General features: G+C 33.2%; 2 protein-coding genes across 5 annotated transcripts; one reads left to right on the top strand and one right to left on the bottom strand.

Annotated features, from left to right (window-relative positions):
- Positions 1-42: 42 nt before the first annotated feature.
- LOC128191534 (protein tumorous imaginal discs, mitochondrial-like) lies at positions 43-7,931 on the bottom strand. 4 transcript variants are annotated; one of them, XM_052863666.1, is made up of 13 exons: positions 7,677-7,926; positions 7,183-7,319; positions 6,319-6,402; positions 5,610-5,724; positions 5,290-5,420; positions 4,775-4,927; positions 4,203-4,350; positions 3,875-3,939; positions 3,635-3,763; positions 3,304-3,419; positions 2,613-2,710; positions 1,599-1,749; positions 1,229-1,366 (listed from the first exon to the last, which is right to left on the bottom strand). In XM_052863666.1, the coding sequence occupies exons 1-12, from the start codon at positions 7,840-7,842 to the stop codon at positions 1,643-1,645; spliced, it is 1,449 nt and encodes a 482-aa protein (XP_052719626.1). In that variant the 5' UTR covers positions 7,843-7,926; the 3' UTR covers positions 1,229-1,366; positions 1,599-1,642. The 4 variants fall into 4 exon arrangements, with proteins under 4 accessions (XP_052719625.1, XP_052719624.1, XP_052719626.1 ...); XM_052863667.1 differs by having other exon boundaries at positions 1,231-1,366; positions 1,638-1,749; positions 7,677-7,931; XM_052863665.1 differs by lacking the exon at positions 1,599-1,749 and having other exon boundaries at positions 43-1,366; positions 7,183-7,316; positions 7,677-7,925.
- Positions 7,932-8,078: 147 nt separating this feature from the next.
- Positions 8,079-23,925, top strand: LOC128191531 (coronin-7-like). The gene is made up of 26 exons (XM_052863660.1): positions 8,079-8,247; positions 8,539-8,620; positions 8,747-8,849; positions 9,019-9,099; positions 9,787-9,857; positions 10,086-10,278; positions 10,536-10,660; positions 11,003-11,089; positions 11,430-11,512; positions 11,680-11,734; positions 12,004-12,061; positions 12,281-12,423; positions 12,518-12,613; positions 12,733-12,867; positions 13,186-13,396; positions 13,526-13,704; positions 13,970-14,078; positions 14,873-15,102; positions 15,765-15,869; positions 16,284-16,369; positions 16,944-17,082; positions 17,544-17,750; positions 20,899-21,034; positions 21,301-21,392; positions 21,793-21,879; positions 23,648-23,925. The coding sequence occupies exons 2-26, from the start codon at positions 8,558-8,560 to the stop codon at positions 23,654-23,656; spliced, it is 2,883 nt and encodes a 960-aa protein (XP_052719620.1). The 5' UTR covers positions 8,079-8,247; positions 8,539-8,557; the 3' UTR covers positions 23,657-23,925.
- The last annotated feature ends 506 nt before the right edge of the window (positions 23,926-24,431 follow it).

Here is a 24,431-nt window from a genome sequence, read left to right as displayed (position 1 = left end):
AATTAGGAATTTACAGTATATTGGAAGAAGAAGACACCAGTCTTTATTTTTCTTAATTTTTAATGCAAATAACAAAATCAACAAATATCAAGAGGACATTGTTTGTACAGTTGTACATTAAAAGACAGATTCAATTGCATATCACTCCCTTTCAAGGACTATCATTGTCACAATTCAGCACTCATAAGTCACATGTTACATTCTATCTTTTCCAACGTTTGCCACCAACATTTATTATTACATATATATCAGATTGTATATTATTGGTTGTAATATAATGGAAAAACTGTGCAACATCTGCTTTTATTATCATCAGATGCAAAATGTTACGACCAGTATGCCGCACAATAAAAGCTCTTGATGAGAAATGACACTAAGTTAATCTATGAAATTTAATACTATCACAGACTAATCAAGCACAAAAAAATATACTGTACATGGGAAAGGTCAAATGTTAACAAGTACAGTTGTTGCTTACTTAGTACTGTGTACAAATACATGCTTAGATTTTGTCTGCTAGTACTTGTATTACCTTTAACTTGATGGGGAAAATTGGTAAATGTACTTTTGCCAATACTTTACATGTACATGTATGTATTAGCGTGATCAGCTTCTACAATATTTACATTAACATATTTTTGATATAAAAACTGAATCAATCCTTTAGATTAAATTTTATAAATACATGTATATTTATTTACAGATAAAGATTTTAAGCACTAGTTCACAAAAACTGAACAGTTACATTGTACATCATTACATGCAAGTCTGTCATAAAATTTCACTGTTCTCAATAAATAACTCATGGTTACAAAAAGAAATCTCTCACTTTCTATAAAACCCACTCTTGTGGCTCTACTAAAATATCACTTGAAATATACACACGTACATTCCATGATGTTTTTGTATATTTGTAAACATTACAGCATCTTTTTATCCTCTGTGAATTCCATAGCTTATTTTTTTTACTTAACTCTGTATAATTCAATATGTCAATGCTTTCTTAAAACTTGCACAAGAATTTTTACAGTAAATAAGCAAAATGATAAGGGATGTCCATATCCAAAAAGATTTCTGCTTCATCACCCAAAATGACGTTTAACTGGTAGACTGGTTGCTAAGATTCCTGGCTTCAGCCTGAATTAACAACACACAAATGCTGTAATCTCCTTTCAAAATGAAAGAGCATGTAAAATGAATGGAAGGGTCTATGACACAGAAGAGCTCTTTTTGCCTTTGGAAGAATGCTTGCTAGAAAATGTCTGTGAGGGGCCTTTCTTATCTTGGTCCTCCTCCTCTGAGCCTTTTTCTTTATGTAGGGCTTCCAGGATGCTCCTCACCAGAGGGTTATCAATTGCCTGTGCTCCTGTGGGAAAAAAAAGTTTAAACAATAACCCTACTGAAGAATTTGACAAATAGTGGTAGTTAACAAAAAGAACATATTTATTCCTTTGTTAAAATAAAATATATTAGGGGAAAAATTTAAGACATATGTGCAGAAACAGAAACAAAATTGATTGAATTTCAGTGGAGAAAAAAAAACAATTTTTCAGAAAAATCTATAAACACATATAACACCAACTTTCCCATTGACTGACCTTTACAATAATGCAATAAATTAAAATCCTAGTTGGCACCTTCATCATCCAAATATTTTTCTCTTTATTTTACTCAGAATTCCATCATCGTCTTCACCTTCATTATCAACAGTATCACTAGTTGGTCTTTCTGAATTTTGAGACCTTCCCTCTGAAATTGAATTTGTTATTTCAGAGGTAAAAAGTCAAGCATTGAAGCAGTACATACAACATTGGTCATAGATGATGAAAATCCCACTAGGCTAAATACAGTGCAACTTCTTCCCACATTGTGAACAAAACCAGCAGAATTTTTTAGAGTTAAAAAAAATTGCAGCATCAAACCATCAATTTTAATCTAGACTTCTTAGAAGATGATTGGGCTATATTTGGTCTGTACAACTATCTTCGAACTTTCCTTTTTTTTCATTTATTGCAACTGATATCTTTGCTCATTTAAAATACAGGTACATGTATTAACAATTTATTTTCTAGGGCAATTTTACTCAATACATGTACTATATATATGTAAGTAAATCTTTATTGAACTCAGTTATTTTATTGATTTAATTCCACATCATATACAGTGATTTACTCCATACTCGGGTAGTACACACTTGCATTAACAATGTCGGGTTACACAGTGACAGCCAATATAAATTCCAGAATTAAAAATTCTGCTTTTCATGATTTGGATATCATAAGTAAGTAGTTTTTGTAAGGTCATTCGTATCCTTACATGTTGTGCCAGTAACTACCATAGTTTAGATACCACTAGAATAACTCCATTACATTATTGGATACAAATAAAAATTTCCAACATAGCGATTCTCTATAAAACTGATGATTTATTACAAATAAACTAAGTTTTGAAGTCTAGTCATTTATTTTTGCCAAACACAGGGTTTTGGGGGCAATCTAGTACATGTAGATCAAAAACTGAAAATTTCCTCTTTACTACACAGTACAAGTATTTTAACTCACAGACTTAAGCATTACATACACGAACATGCAAGTCTACAATAAATTTCCTACCTTTGTTAGTTTTCACTATGCCTTCCACTGACCCATTGACCTCTTTATCCAGCTCAGCATAGGCCATAATTAATGCCTTTTGATCTGCTGTCAAAGTCCTAAATAAAAAACATTACAACTTTTACTAAAATGAAATTTGACATTGCATTTATATACTGTTGTGTACAATCTATTAGGGCTAAAACAATGCCTCACAATGCCACAGCATTGCAATTCAAGGCCTTTCATCCATTCCTGATTATTTTTGATTCGGTTCCATTTAGGAAAAATGTACATGATTCCCAATGGAACAAGCTTAATAAATGGTTACCGTTTCTCAACTCATTCAATCAAAACGCATGTGACATTTTTATACATTCAAATTGGAGGTTGATGTAACTTGATTTTCAGCAATATTATGTTGTTATAAAACAATTTTATAAGATTTTACCATGCAATCTTTTATTAAAAAAACTTTACAAATAGCCAAAACATATAGCAATACAAAATACAGTGATTTAAACATGTTAAAAATATTATAAATTTACTGAATATTGTGGAGGAAAAAACCAAAACTATTATTCTTTAATTCAAATTAAGCGAACCGGGGGCATGTATATCAAAAATTTCATCCAACCGTGATCCATCCATCTACCGTTTCACCCCTACATTATAAATGTATGTGCGTGTGCTTGTCGAATAATCCACCTACCTAGGAATTTTTATTTTGAAATGAACATAATGGTCGCCATGGCCGAAACTGTTGACCCTGGTGATTCCTTTACCAGCAACTCGTATTCTGTCATGCGATTGGGTGCCAGCTGGGATCTGAAATTTGAAAAATCATTAGCTTCAACACACACTATGAATTCAAAATTTTAATAATTTTGTCAAAAATACAAATAGCAAACATACGTTGTACATAAAATTTTATGACATTTTATATTTAAAAAAGAAATTGGTCATAATATTTCCTGCAAGTAGGAAAGGTCTCGTGAAATACTACACCAAATGACAAAGAACCACAGTAGATTGTGGACTACCTTAAGGTGTAACTCTTCATACACTCCTGGAACCCTAACGGTTCCTCCTAAAACAGCTTGTGAAAGACTAATGGAGACCTCTGAATGAACGTCAGCACCTTCTCGCCGGAATACATTACTTTTGGCAACCTACAAATCAATAAGATAAGCTGAAGAAAGAAGCAAACATAGAAACTTAAAAACACAATGAGTTTACCATTGCATGTGAATAGATGTCTGCCTTTTTTCGAAACTACATACTTGTAATGTGACAAATAATTCTTGTTTTCCCACTTTTAATCGAATCGTTTGACCATGCTCAACACCTGCAATGAAAGAACACAAACATGTTTAATTTAACAATGAAGACAATGAGATAATTTTTATGTGAAATGCGAAACACAATTGAAATCAATTTTCAAATAGCAAAATAAACGTTGCACATGTACATTGTACTTTTTAAGAAGATTACTGTACATCCTCATCTCACATGAAATTATTATATCAAACATAACTTACATGTACTTATTAAACTAGTCCATCCCCCGACTTTCCCCCATTTAGTTTTACAATGCTTATGTTCACTGACCTGCTGGTACTGGGATGTTGACATTTTTGGGGAGGATAATGTTCCCTTTCCCCTTACACTCCGTACATTTCCTGGAAATGATTTTTCTCTGGCCGTGACATTTTCTACAAGTTGACCTCATCACAAAAGGTCCTGTGTTGATGGTTTCCTAAATTCAAAAGAAAAAATTCTAAATTTCAGTTTAACTTCAGTAGATATCATTGAACACTTGAGGACAAAATATACAGGTTTAACTAAGTAAGACTTTGACAAAATATATTTTCAAGGGTTTTAAATTGAACAAATTTTCAATCTCTTAACAAATGGCATAATTATCATCAATAACTAGTTGCATCTGAGATACCATGTACTATGGTTTCAAAAATATGCGTTGGGATCATTTTTTGTGGATTAAGTTAAAATTAAAGTACAATTTCATAGACTGTGAATTTGTGGCCGATGATCCTATCAATACATGTAATAAGAAATTGCATTTTTTGATTTCTTGGATCAACTCAACAAGAAAATCCTTGAAAATTGACGAATATTGATGAAACAACAATGAAACAACAATAAAAATTTTGTTTACTCACCATCCCTGTGCCATTGCACTGGGGACATGTTTCGGCTGAGGACCCTGGTTCTGCTTTCCTGCCGTAACATTTAGGACATTCGTCAATTACGTTCATCTTCACCGATTTGTTTACCCCTCGAGCTGCTTCCTCAAAAGTCAGATCCAGGTAAAACTGAAACCATGAAGAATAAATAATCTAGCAAAGTTTTAACAATGTTGTTGTTGCAAAAACATGCAAGCAGAGAATTTTGTTAACTGATGCAACCATAGACCCGGAGTTATTTGTTTCTGCTTTCAAAAACACCTTAACAGTGGCTATACATTAAAAAATATGTTGTACAGCAAAACACACTCTCAGTGCAGTTCCAAAAACAATTTTGATTCCTTATAGATGTAATTCACAATAACATAAAAATATAGTAAGTTTTAAAGACTAGGAGAGTGAAACTGACTTTATTGTAAGCACGAGTTTGTTATGAACATGTTTGCTGTATTTGTGTTGTACTGTTGAAAAGTTTCCCATGATTTGCATACCTCCTGTGCCTGTGCAAATCCATATTGAGTGCTTTCAAACTCATCACTTTCAGAAAAGTTCTTGAAATTAAAATTATCTCCAAAAATGTTTCTGAATAATTCTTCTGGATCAACATGTTGGCCTCGGAAACCTAAAATGAAATACAAAATACCAAACTGTAATAGGAACAAAACACACATCCAAAGTAAATACCTTCAGTTCAATATCATAATCAACAATAATTTTTACTACAAAACAAATTCAGTCATTTAAAACCTGTATATGCTATATCAAATAATCAAGCACTCATTCAAAGACTGTCCATCAGGTAAACCCTTACCAGCTTGACCCCCATAGGCTCCGCTAAACCCCTGAAATCCTTGGCCCCCTCCCTGGGCCCCACCAGTCTGTCCATAAGTATCGTACTGCCTACGCTTGGAATTATCACTCAGCACCTACATAGTATTTAACAGACATAATTTCAAAGTCTCTGTGATTGGATAAGATTTTTGTTGAAGATAATTCGGTACTCAAGTTTTAGCTTGAAAGCATAATATGAGTGCATTAAGGAAGAAATTATTTTTTCAAACAAATCAATTTCTTGAGTTGATTGAACAACAAACACCAAATGATAGTTAGAACTTGAAATAATCTAGAAAGCTTACATTCCTAAAATATATCTAGACCAATTATCCCTAAACCGTGGTTCTGATTTGTTTATTCTCTTCTCCCACTTGGCAGATTCATAAATGCCATCTAGTTTACAATGGTGAGAACATATAGCTTTGATGTGGTAAAACACTAACCACATATGTATTTTCCAAGCTTTTCATAGGTGCACAGGGTACTTAATAATTTCTATGATTTAATCAATATATAATCAAATGCTTCCCTAAAAACAGTTTCCTCCTGCATAAATGTATTTCAATTAATAGGAAAAGATTTTTCTGTTGAAGTCTTACAAAATCTTACAGTTCAATTTACCAACAGACCCTTGGCAAAAAAGATAGGATAGACAATGAAAACATCTACAGAAGATATCTATTTACCTCATATGCCTCTGCAACCTCCTGGAACTTTTTTGCAGCCTCTTTGTTTTCTTTATTCACATCAGGATGGTATTTCTTTGCCAACTTTAAAATATTTAAAAATCTTCATGAATAGCTTTTTAAATATCTTTTTTCTTTTATATAATTATTTATTAGGTAACTGTTTTTCTTAATGCCAATACTGACAGTGATTTAATTTCGAATCTTTTATTTGATGTGCAACAATTTTCTCTTTATGAAATAGATTACTCTGTCTACACAAATTTGTAGTACACACATGTAATACAACAAACGCTTCTATAGTCTGTCCCAAGTTATTGCTTCCATCACTTTTCGACAATTTTCAATCAAAATACACATACCTGTGAAAGATATACAGTTGAAATCAATGAAATGGAAAATATCCTAGATATCTTCATTGACAAAATATCCCTTTTTACTCATAAAATTTCACAGGAATGAAAACAGATTTCCTACAGAGATTTATAATGAGAGATGTTTACATCTTTTATCCGTTTGGAAGTACTCGGGACACCTCGCGCAATTTTTTAACTTATCATCCGGGCTTATTCATGGCTGCATGATGCAAAGCAAAATCCCAATAGACTTTCTATTTTGGGATGTGTATTGAAACCTGAAGCTGTAGAGGGGCGTATCAAAACAGATAATCTAGACATTTTTCATACTAATGGATGATTGTAGTTTGAGCACGAAGGTATTTATTATCATCCAAAAGTGGTGGAAGCAAAAACTCGGGACAGAGTATAGTGTATGAGTGAATAAAAACCTCACATACTAAACATGTCTTGATACGAGGTTTTACATCATAAATGCAATGCGAAACATCCAGCACCACATCTATACCTTATAATATGCCTTCTTGATTTCCTTTTGATCTGCAGATTTGGAGACTCCTAGGATTTTGTAGTAGTCCTCTTTAAAGTCAAGTGAAGAGGTGTGGAAAGATTTTCTTTGGAGAAATTCACTCCTCTTCACAACTACTGAAATAATCAATCAAAGATATGAAAGCATTCCATGTCATTTCAGCCTCTTAAACAATAACATGCCTGATTTCTATATTGCACTTATTTTCATTTCAAATACACAAGTCATTCATTCAGTGTCCTTGGCATTATAAACATTATATAATTTTTCTAGATCTTTCCCACATGTATGCACTCTTTAAAATAATTTCTTTAATAGATATTCAAAGGTATTTCGAGCGTTAAAAATATAATAAATTTTCGAAACAAAGTGATAATTTGTCTAAATATTAATCACAGTAGAATGTCACTGCAAATCACCCAATGACTCTGACGCAATAGAGTGTTGGTTATCAAAGTCTCTTTCAGCCTCACCTCTGTGTTGGTCACCGGTCTGATGCAGTTTGGAGAGTGATGTAAAGGCGCAAGCAGAAACAGCACACGCATTTTCGGTCGAACAATTGGAAAACAAACCACTTTTCTCTGACACACCGAGTTTTCTCAGTGGCCAACGTCGGCATGCCTGTCTGAGGGTCGCCATGCTGTTTCAATGTCAATCCGAACGGAGGAAGAGTCTCACTTCCGACAAATTCAATTCCTTACGTGTTATCGGTTACGAAATAAAATAAACTCAAATAATTTGTTTTTCAAACTTCAACATTATACTTAAAATGAATTATCTGTTGAAATTTGCGTTTATTCTTCAAATTGTTGACATGAGATCACATGGGTTTCAAATACTGATTGCCCTGTTGGTTCTCAAAAATACATAATAAAAATAAAACCGTACCCGGAAACTGATTGAGGAAACTACACACTCAGTGCTAGGGATGATACTTACTTCTTAGGTTACTTGGACAGTTATACTTATAAATATACCGGTATTTAACACAAGTATATAATCAAAATGGTATGATACAGTAGCTACAGATTCCATTTTGCAAAGGTAATAATGTTATAGTGTTACTTTTGCTATGTTGATAAAACTGAAAATAGCTATAGTACAACAGTACCCGCCCACTGACTCGAATTTCCTCCGAGCTTTGTATTTGTATCATAAACTTGCAAGAACACAATTGATTGTGTGATTAATTATCTAATATGAATAATACGATTTTTTTCGAAACAATGTTATGTATTTTAGGTTTTATACACGCCAACCATTATACGGAAATTCAACATTATATGATAGAGTCTACATGCAATGAACTTGGATCAATTTTCATTTTATTTACAGACAATCTATTATCTCCATAATGGCATGGCGATTTAAGACTTCAAAGTATAAAAATGCTGCTCCAAAGGTTATTAAAAGAGAGGTAAAAATAGATTTGCATTGTTTCATTTTCAAAAATTTAATCATTTCCTTCACCCCTCATTAAGTAATGTTCTTTCTTTACGAAAAATATTGAGATATTGAGAGTTATATTCTGAAAATATTTCAGGAATGGATCCAGGAAGGAATTTCAGCAGGGAATTTAATGCAATGCAGTGGAAACCATATCAAGGCTGGATGTATCTATATGACATTTAATGTGGACTCATCAGGTGAGAGAGAGAGAGAGAGAGAGAGAGAGAGAGGTGTCAACAAATTATAACTACCTTCATTATTCTGAATGAATATTTCAGAATTTTGTATGTATCAAAAACATTAACACATATACACCCTTTAGAATCTGATATTTATTTAACAATCATATATTTTTTTCTTCTCTAGGGGGAGGTAACCTTGGCGTGTTGCCTGTAAGTAGCACTGGGAGGCTTGTGAATGGTTTGCCGTTGTTGCCAGCTCATGGTGGTCAGTTGACTTACTGCATGACTGCATAGGGGTCACAAAACAACTTTTAAAAAGAAACTTTTAAATATTATTATAATATAAAGGAAAATCAGCACAATATATTTTACATTGGATACTGGTAGTTTTGCATAGCATGGTTGTTTTAGAGGCATGGTCTTTTACATTAAAAACATTTTTATTGTTGGTTTTACATGTATGAGAGAAAACTGCATGTAAATGAATTAACAGTTTTCATATATAAACTATCATTTTTGGGAAGTTTTAAAGTAACATATAGCATTTTTGTGGTTTAATATATATGTGAACCATGCAAGTTGTAGATGTAGGCAAATTTTTTTATTTATTGTTTTTAAATACACTGTATTTTAAGAACCCTGCTTTTGTATATATTATCCTCATAAATCTTATTAAATAAGCTAGAAAGATGTTTATCAAATTAATTACAATGCTAGTACATGTTCAATGGATACTTGTATTGCACAAACATATCTACATTCATAGGGAAATTAATGATATCTGGTACTGGTACTTGAATTATAAGTGCATTATTATGAACTCCTTTATATACTTCTGTTATAAATGGTATTTATCAAGGGTTTTTTAAATAAGATTTTTTCTGATGAAAAAAGATTTGTTCTTCTCTCATTTCTGAATGAAGTTTATTGTAATGAATATTACCACTTTCAGATTTTGTATCTGATTTTGAGTTCTCTCCCTTTGATGACTACCTTTTGGCCACTGGATCAGCTGATAACTCTGTAAGTTAAAAAAAAACCAAACCACTCATTCCACTGAAAAGGAGTTATTTACCTTAGTGAATGGTGACTGTCTTGGTTTTTTCTTAGCACTTTATTTGTAAAACAGATAACACATTTTACTCCAGGGATAAAGATTTCTATCAAAACATATTCCCAGGTATTATTTATATCTTTGCCAAGCAGGTAAAAGTTTATATATATCATTGTTCATATATTTTGCTTCTGTAGGTAAAGGTTTGGTTATTACCAGAAGAGGACAACCTCAGTGAGTTGTCTAACTTGAATCCAGTGGTAGCTGTTCCCAAGCAGAATCATAAGATAGAAAATGTGACGTGGAATCCGATGGCAGAGGGAGTGTTAACTTTCACCTGCAACGATTGTGTTGTCTTGTATGATGTTACTTCTCAGGAGCAAAAAATTTGTAAGTGTCAAATTGTGTTGAGAAAAGAGAGAGAGAGAGAGAGAGAGAGAGAGAGAGAGAGAGAGAGAGAGAGAGAGAGAGAGAGAGAGCATTAACTTAAAGATTAATTTAACAGTTTTCTGTTCAATGCTTTTAAGAAACATTAAAACATGTGGAAATAATCATTATGGTATTTTATAAAGATTAGAATGATCTGATTTTGGATTGACCAGAAAAAAATTTGAATGTCAGTTTATTTATTCTCACCACCTTTGCAGCAATAAACAATCACAAAGATCAGATCCAGAGTATTAGCTGGAGAGACAATGGTCAAGTGTTTGTGACATCATGTAAGGATAAACGCCTGAGAATTATTGACCCAAGGACCAGTTCCGTTGTACAGGTATATTATACAAATGGGTACTAGTACATTTATTATATAACTTTTAAGATGAAATACCAGAAAAGGGCATCCCAGTACCTGTACCTCTGTCTTTGGGCTTTGCTTTCCACTCGTTCTGGACCAGATGTTATGTAATGTCAGCACACTAGATTATAAGAAGCTAGGGTCTCCAATTTTATTCCTCAGGGACCCATCTTTTTGAATTTTCTGTCCATGTTTTTGCAGACAAAAGTGTCCAGATTTAAAAAAAGAATGAATTCAATAGCTTTAAATATACATGTACAAAAAAGTATTTTGAAACCAAACCAAGATTTTAATCTATTGTTATTATGTTTATAACAGGAAACCCAGGGACATGATAACATACGAGATTCCCGTGCTTTGTGGCTAGGCGACAAAGACATGCTTTGTACGACAGGCTTTAGTAGGGTAATACCTTGTTAAAAATGATTTAATAGAAAAGCAGTAATGGCAGTCTACAAACCATTTATTTCTCATTCATTTGGAAAAATTAATGTAAAAGATTTATGTTAAAGATTTATTGTACATGAAAGAAATAATGATGATTCCATCAAGTTAATTTTCTGAGTCTTTTTTTTTTCGTTTGATTTTGGACATATCTGCCTAACATCAGCTTGTTACTCGTGTATCAGTTGTTCAATTTGTGATATTTTCTATTTGGTCAACGTGCCGGGAAAAAAAGACGTTTAGGTATGTTATATTATCCATCAGTACCAATATTCATGTACCAGTACAACCTACTTTGTAGTCCAGAGAAAGAGAAGTTAAAGTATGGGATTGTAGGAATTTCACCTCGTCTGTATCCACACTTGGAATTGATTCAAATACTGGGTTTGTATTCTTCTTCATAGTATACAATGATTTCATTTGTTTCTTCCATTAATTATTTAACTTTAATTTTTACGCTCTCTCTCTCTCTCTCTCTCTCTCTCTCTCTCTCTCTCTCTTCTCTCTCTCTCTCTCTAATGCTATGTTGATTATGAAATTTATATTTTCAGAACACTCATTCCATTGTATGATGCTGATACTGGTATGCTTTTCTTGACTGGAAAGGTAAATTGTCATTTTATTCTTCAGAATATAATACTACACATGTATGTAGACAGTAAAATCTAATTGGCCAATGAAATCAAAATTAAGATGAAGTGTAAAATAATAGGACACAAGATAGTTAGTGCAAAGAAAAAAAAAAAAAAAAATTGCTTTTGTTTTAAAATCATTAATCAGTACATTACATGTAGATTTGGTAATTTTTTGCATTTTCCTTTTTTTATCGACATTCTGTATACCAATGATTTCTATTCACTAATTTTTAAATGCAGGGTGATAGCAATATTAGATATTATGAGATGTCAGAAAAGGATTCCACTTTGACAGAGAGTAAGTCTACTGGTACTTTGTAACTTTTGCACCAAAATTACGTTTGATTTTTATTGTTTCATTGCTTGTATTTGTTAGTTTTTTTTTTTTTTGGTTCTTACCTGTAAATGTCTTTGCAAACAAACAAGGATATGCAGAAATAATCATAGAATTTTAACATTGGAAGAGAAAGAACTGAAAAGTATAGATCTTAAATAGATATGTAAATACGTATTACAGACAATATTAGCAGGACAGAGCAGGTGAAGGGTGTTGGCATGGTGCCAAAGAGAGCCCTGAACGTAATGGAGGGGGAGGTGGACCGGCTCCTGTTACTGACCAAGCAGGCCATTATCCCAATACCTTATATTGTTCCCAGAAAGGTAAACTTACAAGTTTATCCTAAAGGTAAACTTTAAAGGTAAATCTTCTGATCTTTGAAATCCTGTTTGTACTGTTGATGATTTTGTATTGAAGAACTACTTGGAGTTCCATGATGATTTATTTCCTGACACAGCATCAGATGAGCCTGGTTTGAGTGCTACGGCTTGGTTCTCTGGAGCCAATGGCCAGGTAATGGCTGAGCATAAGGTTTCATTGTTACCATGGTTACACTCAATTAATTTAAAATTAGTGACCAACAAAGTGAAATGAATTTGACAATCATATCTGAATATCTAACTTTTTTGCAGAGAAAGTTAGTAAGTTTAAATCCACAAAGAAAGACTGCCATTGGAAGTAGGCGGGGCTTGGGTCTTCAGCCTGGTGAGGTGAAAGAAGCAGGGGGCGGCACCAGTGCTGATGTACCAGTAACTAATAAAACACAGGTATAGATTGTGTGGCAAAATGGATGTTTTACTTATCATATGTATTCAATTATTTCCTTTGATAAAAAGTTTGTGAATTATAGTTAGCTAGTAGACAGAAATCTTAATTTCTCAAATCAATTTCACCTTAATACTAACTTCAGTGTAATATTCATTAATTAATTAATGAGCAGTCCATTACATGAATACTTTTAAGTATTCATGTTGAATTATGAGAACAGCTGTATACATACTGGTATATTAGCGGGGCATGGAAAGAATTATGTCCCATTTTTTTTCATCAAAACTTCAAAAAAGTTTTGAAAAATGTTTTTACAGCCAGAAACCTCACAGGTAACGAACCCTTCATCACCACCAGCCAGTGTTCCAAATGCCAGTCCCAGCGCAACCAGTCAGAGCCCAGTTCACAATCGAACGGACGAAGAAAAGGCAGCGGAGGCCATCAGTGATGACGTCACAGATGAAGACAAAGCAGAGGCAGAACAGAGAGAGGAAGTGCAGAAAAAAGTCTCAGCCAGAATTTTCTCAGGTTTTGGAAAAAAATTCTCAAATAATTATTGAAATGGTTGTCCATAGCCTGTAAAATACATTTATAAGACAAAGTTTTCAAATCAGAATTTAGCTGGATTCTCTCTATCACACGCTATTCTGATTTCAGGTGTAAGGCAGTGTAAATTTAAGCATTGGAAATGCAAGACCCTTCACCGCAGCACCCACATTGAAAACATTAGGAGGCTAGACAGGACTGTCCCTGGGGAGAGCAATTTCTTTGTGGCCAACAAAAAGAGATGTGTGGTCCCCATCGAGGGATCAGGCGGACTTCTCTCTGTATTTGAGGTAAAGATAAAAAGTATTGTGACATATGTAGTCAGAAGATAGTACACCTAAAGGAACAGAACGTTCCTCTTGGTTAAGTCAGTTAGTGTAGATATTTAAAAAAAAATTAACATCAGCAGATCTGTTAGATTTTTTTTCATTTATATACATGTATAATGAAAATATAATCTTGCATGTAAAAAATAGGTTTTCACGTTATACATACATATACATGTATGTATTGGTTGTCTTCTGAAATAAATTTTTTCTGTTGTTTTATGTTCAGTTAGATAAACCAGGAAAACTCCAAGACGCAGGACTGCCAGTCCTGCAGCATCAAAGCAAAGCGACAGACTATGCCTGGGACCCATTCAATGACAACAGGCTTGTAGTAGGTCAGTAGACATTGTATACTGTCTCTGCCAGGCGTTGAGTTTGGTTAGCATATATAACAGCTCTTTGACATGGAATCATCAATACATATATGATGTGGCATGGAATCATCAATGTTCAATAGGGCTCAATTTTTGTTGATTTTGTAGATCAGCTCTTTTTCCACAAATTAACACCCCCCCCCCCAAAAAATTTTTTTTATAAAAACACAGGCTCTAGTAATTTTTTTAAGAAATAAACAGCAAATTAAAAAGGTCACTGGGTTATGAAGTTGGTTGGTCACGTGATCAAACCCTGTGAAGCCTAAATGGCATCTCAAAAGATTTGATCAATTACCAACCAAGTTCATATCCCTGTGAACTTTTTAACATTGCTGTTTATTACTTATGTTTACATTTGAGAATGGCAAACAGTTCAGAATCATTAATACAACATTATTTTACATGTTTATAATATTGCAAATGTCAAGCGATAAGCGCAAGTGGTTATCAGTGTGACGTCACAAAAACATTAATACAGAATTAAACGTTTTTGCTATTCTATAGGATTATGTAGGGAAGCACATTTGCAAATGTAAATATATACCAGTGTTTATGGCAAATATCCACGAAATTACATCCCAACAAACCTTAAAATTTGTCAATTCATAAAAATTGGCCCCATGCAGTCAATTTGAATGATTCCATATAATAGACTTACCGGTAGTTTACTTTATGACAATGCACTATTTAAGATCAGCATAATTTTGATCAAAGATATAAATTATTAAAGAATGATTATTTTCCTCTTGCCTTAGCCTGCGATGATGCCAAAATATGGGTGTGGGACATCCCTGAGGGAGGATTGACTGAGACCCTCACAGAACCCAGGGGAACCTTACGGGGGCACATGGAGAAGATTTACTTTGTGATCTTCCACCCCTTGGCCAGAGACATCATTGTCACATCAGCTTATGACTTCACCGTCAGAATCTGGGACCTGTCCGAGATGAAGGAAGTTCTTCAGCTCTTTGTTCATCCTGATCAGGTTTGGGCCATATTACTAAGATTCCTTATTTTACATTACTGAGTACCTAATTTTACAATTCAACCATTTTGCACCAAATCATGAGAATATAAAATTGTGAACGCCGTTTTGTATAGTTTACATCCGTCTGAAAAATCAAGGCAAGATTTTAAAATCTGCAGGGTGTGCTTCTCGCAATTTTACACGGATATTAATTCCTCATGTTTAATTGGGAATCAACAGCATTCATAGTCCTCCTACATTTCACTCACAACCAATTGAGTCAATTAAACCACTTCCGGATGAAAGTAAAATCATCTGGAATTTTACTAGAATAATTTCATTTAGTTTCATTTTTATTTATATATTTAAATCAGTTCCTTCAGAATGAACTGGTATTTTATAGACTTGAAAATATATAATACAAAGGGTAATGCTTTTTAAATTAGCACATGATATATTCAAGAAATAAATGTACTTGAAAGTATATATGGTTTTGATGCTTAATAATAGATAGATCATTCCTCAAAGTTTTTACTTTTATACAAAGTTTTACACCAATGCACTTGCATTTGTTTGTATTAAAATCATGCAACAGTTGTGAGATTATTTATTGCAGTTCATAATGCAAGCTGAAATAAAAATTGTTTTAAAAAGTACTGAAAATTTGTTGTTTTAAACAGGTTTTTTGTGCAGCTTGGAGCCCAGATGGAAAGTATTTGTGTACAGTATGTAAGGATGGGAAAGTCAGAATCTTCAATCCTAGAAAATCGCCAAATCCAGTAATGGTAAGAAAGTAATTTGTTATCATTATTTTGTTTTACCACACATCAAATCAGCCAAAATTGTGTAATTGTTTTGTGTAATGTGTAACATCTACTAGGCCAAAATAAAATACCATAATATTCAGTATCTCATGTGCTGTTTTGTGCATGGTGTCAAACGCTGTCCCATTGAATAATTTTCTTGCTATTTTGAAACGAAAGTTATTTTATTTGTATGTTACAAAAAGGTTAAATAAAATTGAGTTTTTTCTCCTTTACAAATCTTAAAATTAAACTTAAATAATTCCATTTTGAAAATTTTGGCATGAGAATGTTAAATGTCTTGTTTTCAAGATTTTAGGGTTTTTTTCTTCTGTATTTTTATCAATTCATTTTCCTGGTTATTATTATTTTTGTTACACGTATGTTGTCTCTTAGGAAGGGCCAGGACCTGAGGGATCACGAGGGGCCAGGGCTGTCTTTGTATTGGAAGGAAATTACTTGTTCATCAGTGGATTCGATAAGTATGCTTACATTGCAAATCCATAAATACATGTTTATGTATTAACCTATGTACATGTATTTACAGTTTTCTTTGTTTGTTTTATTTCAGAAAACTTTTTTTTATTATCATACAATCATGTTTTTTTTGATGCCATCTTTAATTTTCATGACCTCCTAGTTTAGGTCAAATGGCATTTAAACTTGATAGCCTCAATCAATTAAGTTTTACTAGATGTGTTTAAAAAAGAAATTGATAGAAATTAAAAATATGATTTTGATAACATGTATCCCAGTCCTTACTGACTTGTTTCACATTGTTTTTTTTTGGTCATGAAATGATTCCATGATGTTTTTACTTACCGTATATCCGGTTTTTTTTCGCATGTCAAAAAATTTGCGAAAATGTGGAAAATCTGTAACATTTTTAATTTGCATCAGTCATTTTTTGCAATTTAAAAAGTGTGTTTTAGAAAATGATACAGGATATAATTTCTGCCTATTGAATTATTTGCGATTGAAAAGAGATCACAAAAAAGCAAAAATTAGATTATAGTGAAAATTACCGGATATACAAAATATTGTTGTTTATTTCAGACAGAGTAAGAGAATGGTGTTTATGTACGATACCGGAGACCTCAGCAAGCCTCTGTACGAAGACTCCATAGACGAATGCCCCGCAATACTCGTCCCTTACTACGACGAGGACAGCAATACAGTATTTCTTTCTGGAAGGGTAAGTACATGTGTAAAAACAATGACAAGTGATGTAATACTCAGTATTTACTCAAAAAAAAACCTCATTAAAATGTGGTTCAGTGAATAAGCTTATAATGAATACATGCTTGCAGTGAAGTTGTTTTCGTTTATCCTAGTCTTTTAACATATTATGATAAAACAAATTAGATTTATACATGTAAGAATCGAAATTGTTCAATCCTTGGATTGGCTATAAGTGTATCTTAATGTAAATGTGCATGGTTTTGGAAATCTCAAGTTTATAAATCATTATACAACATACAACTCTTTCCTCTTTGTATATGTGTTTTTGTGCCTAATGTTTATTTACATGACTGTACAATCATCCTGTTGCCCCTTTAAGGCCCCAAGTTGGTCATTTAGTGGTCAATAAATTGAAAATAAATTGAAATTATTTTAATACTTACTACATGTACAATATATGGCATCTTTTTTTAGGGTGATGGTCAAATGTATGCATATGAAGTAGCAACAGAGGAGCCATATTTGTTTCCCTTAGCAACAACTAAATTTCCCACAGCAAGCCAAGCTTTTTCTTTCCTACCCAAGTATCTGTGTAATGTGAAGGAGGTGGAGTTTGCCAAGGCCTACAGACTGACCCAGACCTCTGTAGAACCTGTGTCATTCACTGTCCCCCGTGTGAGGGTGAGGCTTCATTTCATAAATAATTCCTTAAAGACATTCTAAATGGTGTCCTCTGCATTTTTGCTTTAAACATACCATATATATTTTTGCATTGTTAAGAAATAATTTGAATTTTGTCTTTTGCACTCTTGCATTTTTAGCTCACCTGAGCTGAAAGCTCAAGTGAGCTATTCTGATCACATTTTGTCCGTCGTCCGTCTGTCCGTCCGTCTGTCCGTCTGTCTGTCTGTAAACTTTTTACATTTTGAACTTCTTCTCTAAAACCGCTTATCCAATTTCAACCAAATTTGGCACAAATAATCCTTATGGGAGGGCGAATATAAATTGCAGAAATAAAAGTTTGATCTGTATTCAAAGCGGAGAAAACCTTGAAACTGTAGAAAAAGGGGGGTGCATTTTTAAAAATCTTCTTCTCAAGAACTACCGAGGCAAATTCAACATAGTTTAGCATAAATTATCCTTATGGGAAGGAAAATATAAATTGCAAAAATTAAGTGGAAATTTTGTTTCAAATCTGAGTTATTACGAAAATAATAATAAAGGAAATGCGTGTTTCAATCAGTTTAATAGCTTCGGGTTCGGCATCCGGTAAAATGATTCCATACTTCTAAAACGAGGTTCTTTGTTTAAAGCAGCCATGACATTATACGAAAAAGGGTCGATCTGACTATGATGAATTTGCTTGTTGTGCAACAGTTCGCGTATGAAGGGAAATTTTGAAACATACAAAATATATTGGTGCCGATTTTGTGAAGTAAATTGAGGCTAAATGACAGTTTTCACACATGACGTTGGTGTTAGCTTGTTCTGATTTTCGTTTCGTTCTCATTATGCTTTGTAACCTGGAAACTATCGTCTGTATTTCGTGATTTTTACGTATCAAATCAAACAGAGACTTCGGTAAATCAAACAGTTAACTGTTTACCTGCGCAAATTAAGCAAAATCGGATGTAGGGGACGGGTACTGAAATACAATTCAATCTATCGGTAATTCGGCATTATCTTTTGCGTAATGGTACATGTAGATTAATGCAATAGGTTTTGTTGAGATGCTCGGCATTTTTTCGAGTTTATTCAGTTTAAATAGAGTTTGATATCGCTGACGGAAATATGTAGGTATATACATGTATATATATATGATTCATTTCGAAAAAATAAATTGTGTTCTTTATTTGTTATACATGTAGTGCATGTTTCTTGTGTTTAATTGTTTACAATTTCTATTTACTAACCATATTTGAGTGTTAAGCTTCGAATTATAAGCAAGATACAGCGATTTGCTCACAATTCTATGTTTGTACACAGATCTTAAAAACTAAAGCTTAAAAAAGTAAAATATTTGTCAATATTTATTAAGAAAATTTTCAAAGTCTGTTCTTCCAGAAACCAACTTTAACAACTTATTGTATTGTAAACTTAACCTTTTTAGCTCACCTGAGGGTGGGGCCACAATGGGGGGTCGAAGTTTAACAAATGAATATATAGAGTAAATCTTTAAAAATCTTCTCCTCAGAAACTAATCAGCCAGGAAAGCTGAAACTTGTGTGAAAGCATCATCAGGTAATGTAGATACAAATTTGTGAAAATCATGATCCCCGGAGGTAGGGTTGGGCCACAATGAAGGATCGAAGTTTTACATAGGAATATACAGAGTAAATCTTTAAAAATCTTCTTCTCAGAAACTAATCAGCCAGGAAAGCTGAAACTTGTTTGAAAGCATCCTCAGGTAGTGTAGATTCATAGTTGTGAAAATCATGGCCCCCGGGGGTAGGGTGGGGCCACAATGGGGGATCGAAGTTTAAAATAGGAATATATAGAGTAAATCTTTAAAAATCTTCTTCTTAGAAACTAATCAGCCAGGAAAGCTGACACTTTTGTGGATGCATCCTCAGGTAGTGTAAATTCATAGTTGTGAAAATCATGACCCCCGGGGGAAGGGTGGGGCCACAATGGGGGATCGAAGTTAAACATAGGAATATATAGAGTAAATCTTTAAAAATCTTCTTCTCAGAAACTAATCAGCCGGCAATGCTGAAACTTCTTTGGAAGCATCCTCAGGTAGTGTTGATTCAAAGTTGTGAAAATAATAACCCCTGGGGGTAGAATGGGGCCACAATGGGGGGTCAAAGTTTAACATATGATTAAATAGAGTAAATCTTTAAAAATCTTCTTCTCAGAAACTAATTAGCCAGGAAAGCTGAAACTTGTGTGGAAGCATCCTCAGGTAGTGTAGATTCAAATTTGTGAAAATCATAACCCTGGGGGTAGGTTTGGGCCACAATGGGAGGTCGATGTTTTAGATAGGAATAAACAGAGTAAATCTTTAAAAATCTTCTTCTCAGAAACTAATCAGCCAGGAAAGCTGAAACGTGTGTGAAAGCATCCTCAGGTAGTGTAGATTCATGGTTGTGAAAATCATGATCCCCAGGGGTAGGGTGGGGCCACAATGGGGGGGTCAAAATTTAACAAAGGAATATATAGGGTAAATCTTTAAAAATCTTCTCAGAAACTAATCAGCCAGATGTTTCTTTATAATTGTTAAGACTTTGGCCCCAGGACAATTCTTTGGCCTCCCGAGAAGGTTCATAGTTTGATGTACGTTTATATCTAATATATAAACTATTGTTAAGGATCATTTTGAGAACTGCAATACTCAACATATGATAAGACTATAAAATCATCTTGTTAGAAAAGGGACTAATGATTATAAACATAAGAATATCCAGGGGAAAATGGATTTTATTTATACAGGATCTACATGTATTATTGTACATTGTCCAGATAGTTTGTATTATGACTCCATTAAGCTGATTTTATCATACCTATTGTTCCTCAGGTGAGCGATGTGGCCCATGGGCCTCTTGTTTTATTATGTTATTTCACAACTTGGAAAATAATTCATTATCCTGAAGGAAGCAAAAGCTGTGTTCTTACTAGTACAAACTGAATTGAATTTTAATATGCTGACTGGCAATAACTGAGGCTAAAGAAAAAAGCTATTTTTACTTCACAGTGTATACGCATACACTTTCATAAAAAGGCTCCATTTATATGCTGAATGCACATTGTATCTGAGCAATTGTTCAGAACACATATGAATGTACCTGTTTTTAAAAAGTCGAGTGTAAATTTTAATTTACATGTATAGTTGGAGTACTTCCAAGACGACCTGTTCCCTGAGACCAGGGTGACCTGGGAGCCTACAATGACCAGTAAGGACTGGCTGGCTGGCAGCAACCGACAGCCCCGTACCCTCAGTCTGCAACCCAAGGACATGACTCTATGTAAGCCAAAAATAGACCTGGAGACCTGCCAAATGATATTTCAAGTCATCAAAACGTTTATATTTTTGTAAACTTGCAGCTGTCTGTCATAGTTTAAGTGTGAATGGATGCTCTCTTTTTTTTATTTACGCCATTGTGAATCATAAATTGTACAAAGCGATGATTCATATATATATGTGTGTAATTATTGTGCATGCGTTATTTTAAGTACCCTTATAAAGTTTTCATTTTCTTTGATTTCTTTGAAAAATTGAATTCCATTTCAGTGAGTCAGGCACCAAAAGAAACGCCCAAAGTGAGAAAGTTTGAGAGCTACAATGCTGACACATATAAAACAGATGAACAGAAAAAAGAAGAGGTATATGTACACCCATTTTTTTCAAAACATTTCTTTCCAAACAATAGTAAGAGAAAAGATCAGGGTCTTTACAATTCTTCTCAAAAAAAAAAATAATAAAGCACTCCAGCTAAACCCTACCAATCCCTCAAAAAGAAAACAATGGTCAACAGGAAACAAAATTAGTACAGATAACTGTCATTTTCCAAAGTCATTAATGTATTCCCTCTCGTGGAAAAAACCCCAATGCATTCCAAATATAGATTTAAAAAACCTGGTGCATCTCAAATATAGATGTGTACAGTAAATGGAGCAATATTTAGTCATCAGCGCTGATTTACATGGACTCTTCGACTAGACCTTGATACATGTTATTGGTGATCAATAATGACTCTGAGTCATTTCATTGTTCTATCCTCAGTTGATGAGTGCTATGACCAACAAATTGTCTAAACAAGAAGCCCCTCTTCCCCAAGATTTAGCAGAAGGAGTGGATGAAGATGAATGGGTAAGGCAATAGACTTACAAAACAGAAGAAGAAGAACATGGAAGATTATAAACTGTGTGTAAACCAATCAGATTTCACTATTTAACATGAAATTATAATGCTGTAGATTCCTAATTAAACGCTAGGAAATAATTTTCTCATAAATTCGTAAGAAGCAACCCTTGCAAATTTTATTATCTCGCTTTTATTTTTCAGATAGTTTTGAACTTAAGGAAATAAAACAAAACATTGGTGGTCGCATTTTTATATTCTTGTGTTTTGATAGAAAACTGCGGAATCGCTGAATTAAGTACTCTAGCGTAAAGTAAGGAATTTACAGTAATCAGTGTTACGCCAAATTTCACCAAACTATGTAATTTTGCCATGTAAAAGAGAAGAACCACAGTTAAACTGAAGGGGTCTGTTATTCATTTATTTTACTGAAAAAAAAATGGAAATATTTGACTAGAAAAACTTTTTGAACTTTGTAATTAGAATAAGCATTTGCAACTTATGAGAAAAAAATGGTATGAATTTTTTGAGCACAACTCCCCTAAAGAGTACTCGAAAGTCATGGCCATTTTTAGACTGTAAAGGGAGAGCTCTTTATTAGAATATAGAAAAGTGCCCAAATTTTACACATGTACAGACTTTTTCTTTACTAAATGATAGTTTATAGCTAAAGACATCTAATAAACAAATTCAAGGAAGACCAGTTTAACAACTGGTTTAAAATTCTTGACCCAGATCTGCAGAATGGTGAACTATAGCTAAAAGTTAACCACAGGTTAAGCAATTTAACCAGTGTATAACTTTTGAGCAACAGAGTTATCCGATGGTCAAAATTTAACCACTGGATAAGGGATTTAACCAGTGGTTAAATTAACCAGTTTTAGGCAACCCGGTCCTGATGGCTAATTTGTTGACAACCCAGTCCCCTTAAAACAGCTGCACAGATTCCTAATTAAACGCTAGGAAATAATTTTCTCATAAAATCGTGAGAAGCAACCCTTGCAAATTTTATTATCTCGCTTTTATTTTTCAGATAGTTTTGAACTTAAGGAAATAAAACAAAACATTGGTGGTCGCATTTTTATATTCTTGTGTTTTGATAGAAAACTGCGGAATCGCTGAATTAAGTACTCTAGCGTAAAGTAAGGAATTTACAGTAATCAGTGTTACGCCAAATTTCACCAAACTATGTAATTTTGCCATGTAAAAGAGAAGAACCACAGTTAAACTGAAGGGGTCTGTTATTCATTTATTTTACTGAAAAAAAAATGGAAATATTTGACTAGAAAAACTTTTTGAACTTTGTAATTAGAATAAGCATTTGCAACTTATGAGAAAAAAATGGTATGAATTTTTAATTTAAGAGAGATTTGTTAGGTTTTGTCTTCTGCTATTTTTTGCCATCTAATGATATTTATATAACCATAATTATGTCAAGGTTTAAATTTTACAAATATGAATTTTTTTTACTGAATACAGAAAATAGCATTGCCTCATTTTACATATATATCTCCAAATTATTTTTACTTTTAAATTTACATAAAATGAAATAATCGTTGCCCGAGATCAATTTGTATATGAGTTTCCTTTAACTTGTGTTCTTACTCAATGTTTTTACTCGGTGAGTTTTACTGTGTATAAATGGAAGGGAAGTGGAAAATAATGTAGCTCTATTTAAACGGATAAAGAAAATTACAGTTGAATAAAAAATTTTGTAATGTTTAGTTGATATGCCAAAATACAATATTAATATTTTTTTTCTTTTTTTCTATTTCAGGATGACTAATAAGGAGGATAATAATATATCAAAAAAACTTTCTGATGTAATCAGTCTCCATTCCATTTCGCCATACATACCAAGTGCTCTTTTTTTTCAGAACTGTTTTAATGACCTAGATCCTACCAAAAAACTTACCATTAATATATCTAATATGGATACTATGCACTTATATTTTAATGAATTTGTACATGTATGATATTTGCATTACATCAATGGATATGCATTGTCATAGAGACCAACTGTTATTTATTAAATCACTTTAAAATGGATTCTTGTACATGTTTTTTTGTTTTTCTTGAGACTAGTTTTTGTACCACACGCAACTTGTTGCAGGAGCTATGTTTTCGACCAATCCGTCAGTCAGTCCTGTTTTTTTTTTAATTTTGCGGCACAACTCCCCTAAAGAGTACTCGAAAGTCATGGCCATTTTTAGACTGTAAAGGGAGAGCTCTTTATAAGAATAAAGAAAAGTGCCCAAATTTTATACATGTACAGACTTTTTCTTTACTAAATGATAGTTTATAGCTAAAGACATCAAATCAAAAAATTCAAGGAAGACCAGTTTAACCATTGGTTAAAAGACGAGACCCAGCTCTGCAGAATGGTTAACTATAGCTAAAAGTTAACCACTGGTTAATAAGCAGTTTAACCAGTGTATAACTATTAAGCAACAGAGTTATCCGATGGTCAACATTTAACCCTGGATAAGGGATTTAACCAGCGGTTAAAGTTAACTAGTGTTTTGGGCAACCCTGTCCTGATAGCTAATTTGTTGACAACC

The sequence above is a fragment of the Crassostrea angulata genome, chromosome 7 (assembly GCF_025612915.1).
Source record: "Crassostrea angulata isolate pt1a10 chromosome 7, ASM2561291v2, whole genome shotgun sequence".
Classification (NCBI taxonomy): domain Eukaryota; kingdom Metazoa; phylum Mollusca; class Bivalvia; order Ostreida; family Ostreidae; genus Magallana; species Magallana angulata.
The sequence above is the reverse complement of the archived record's forward strand: the minus strand, read 5'-3'. Positions and strand labels throughout refer to the sequence as shown.

What these genes read in the sequence shown, in the direction of transcription:
- LOC128191534 (XM_052863664.1), bottom strand. Translation starts at nt 7,842, where the DNA reads ATGGCGACCCTCAGACAGGCATGCCGACGTTGGCCACTGAGAAAACTC. An exon ending in GACCGGTGACCAACACAGAG is followed by an intron (nt 7,320 to 7,676) that starts GTGAGGCTGAAA and finishes TGATTATTTCAG; the next exon opens with TAGTTGTGAAGAGGAGTGAA. An exon ending in TTCAAAATAAAAATTCCTAG is followed by an intron (nt 2,711 to 3,303) that starts GTAGGTGGATTA and finishes TTTTTTATTTAG; the next exon opens with GACTTTGACAGCAGATCAAA.
- LOC128191531 (XM_052863660.1), top strand. Translation starts at nt 8,558, where the DNA reads ATGGCATGGCGATTTAAGACTTCAAAGTATAAAAATGCTGCTCCAAAG. An exon ending in CTGGATCAGCTGATAACTCT is followed by an intron (nt 9,858 to 10,085) that starts GTAAGTTAAAAA and finishes TTGCTTCTGTAG; the next exon opens with GTAAAGGTTTGGTTATTACC. An exon ending in CAGTATTTCTTTCTGGAAGG is followed by an intron (nt 17,083 to 17,543) that starts GTAAGTACATGT and finishes ATCTTTTTTTAG; the next exon opens with GGTGATGGTCAAATGTATGC.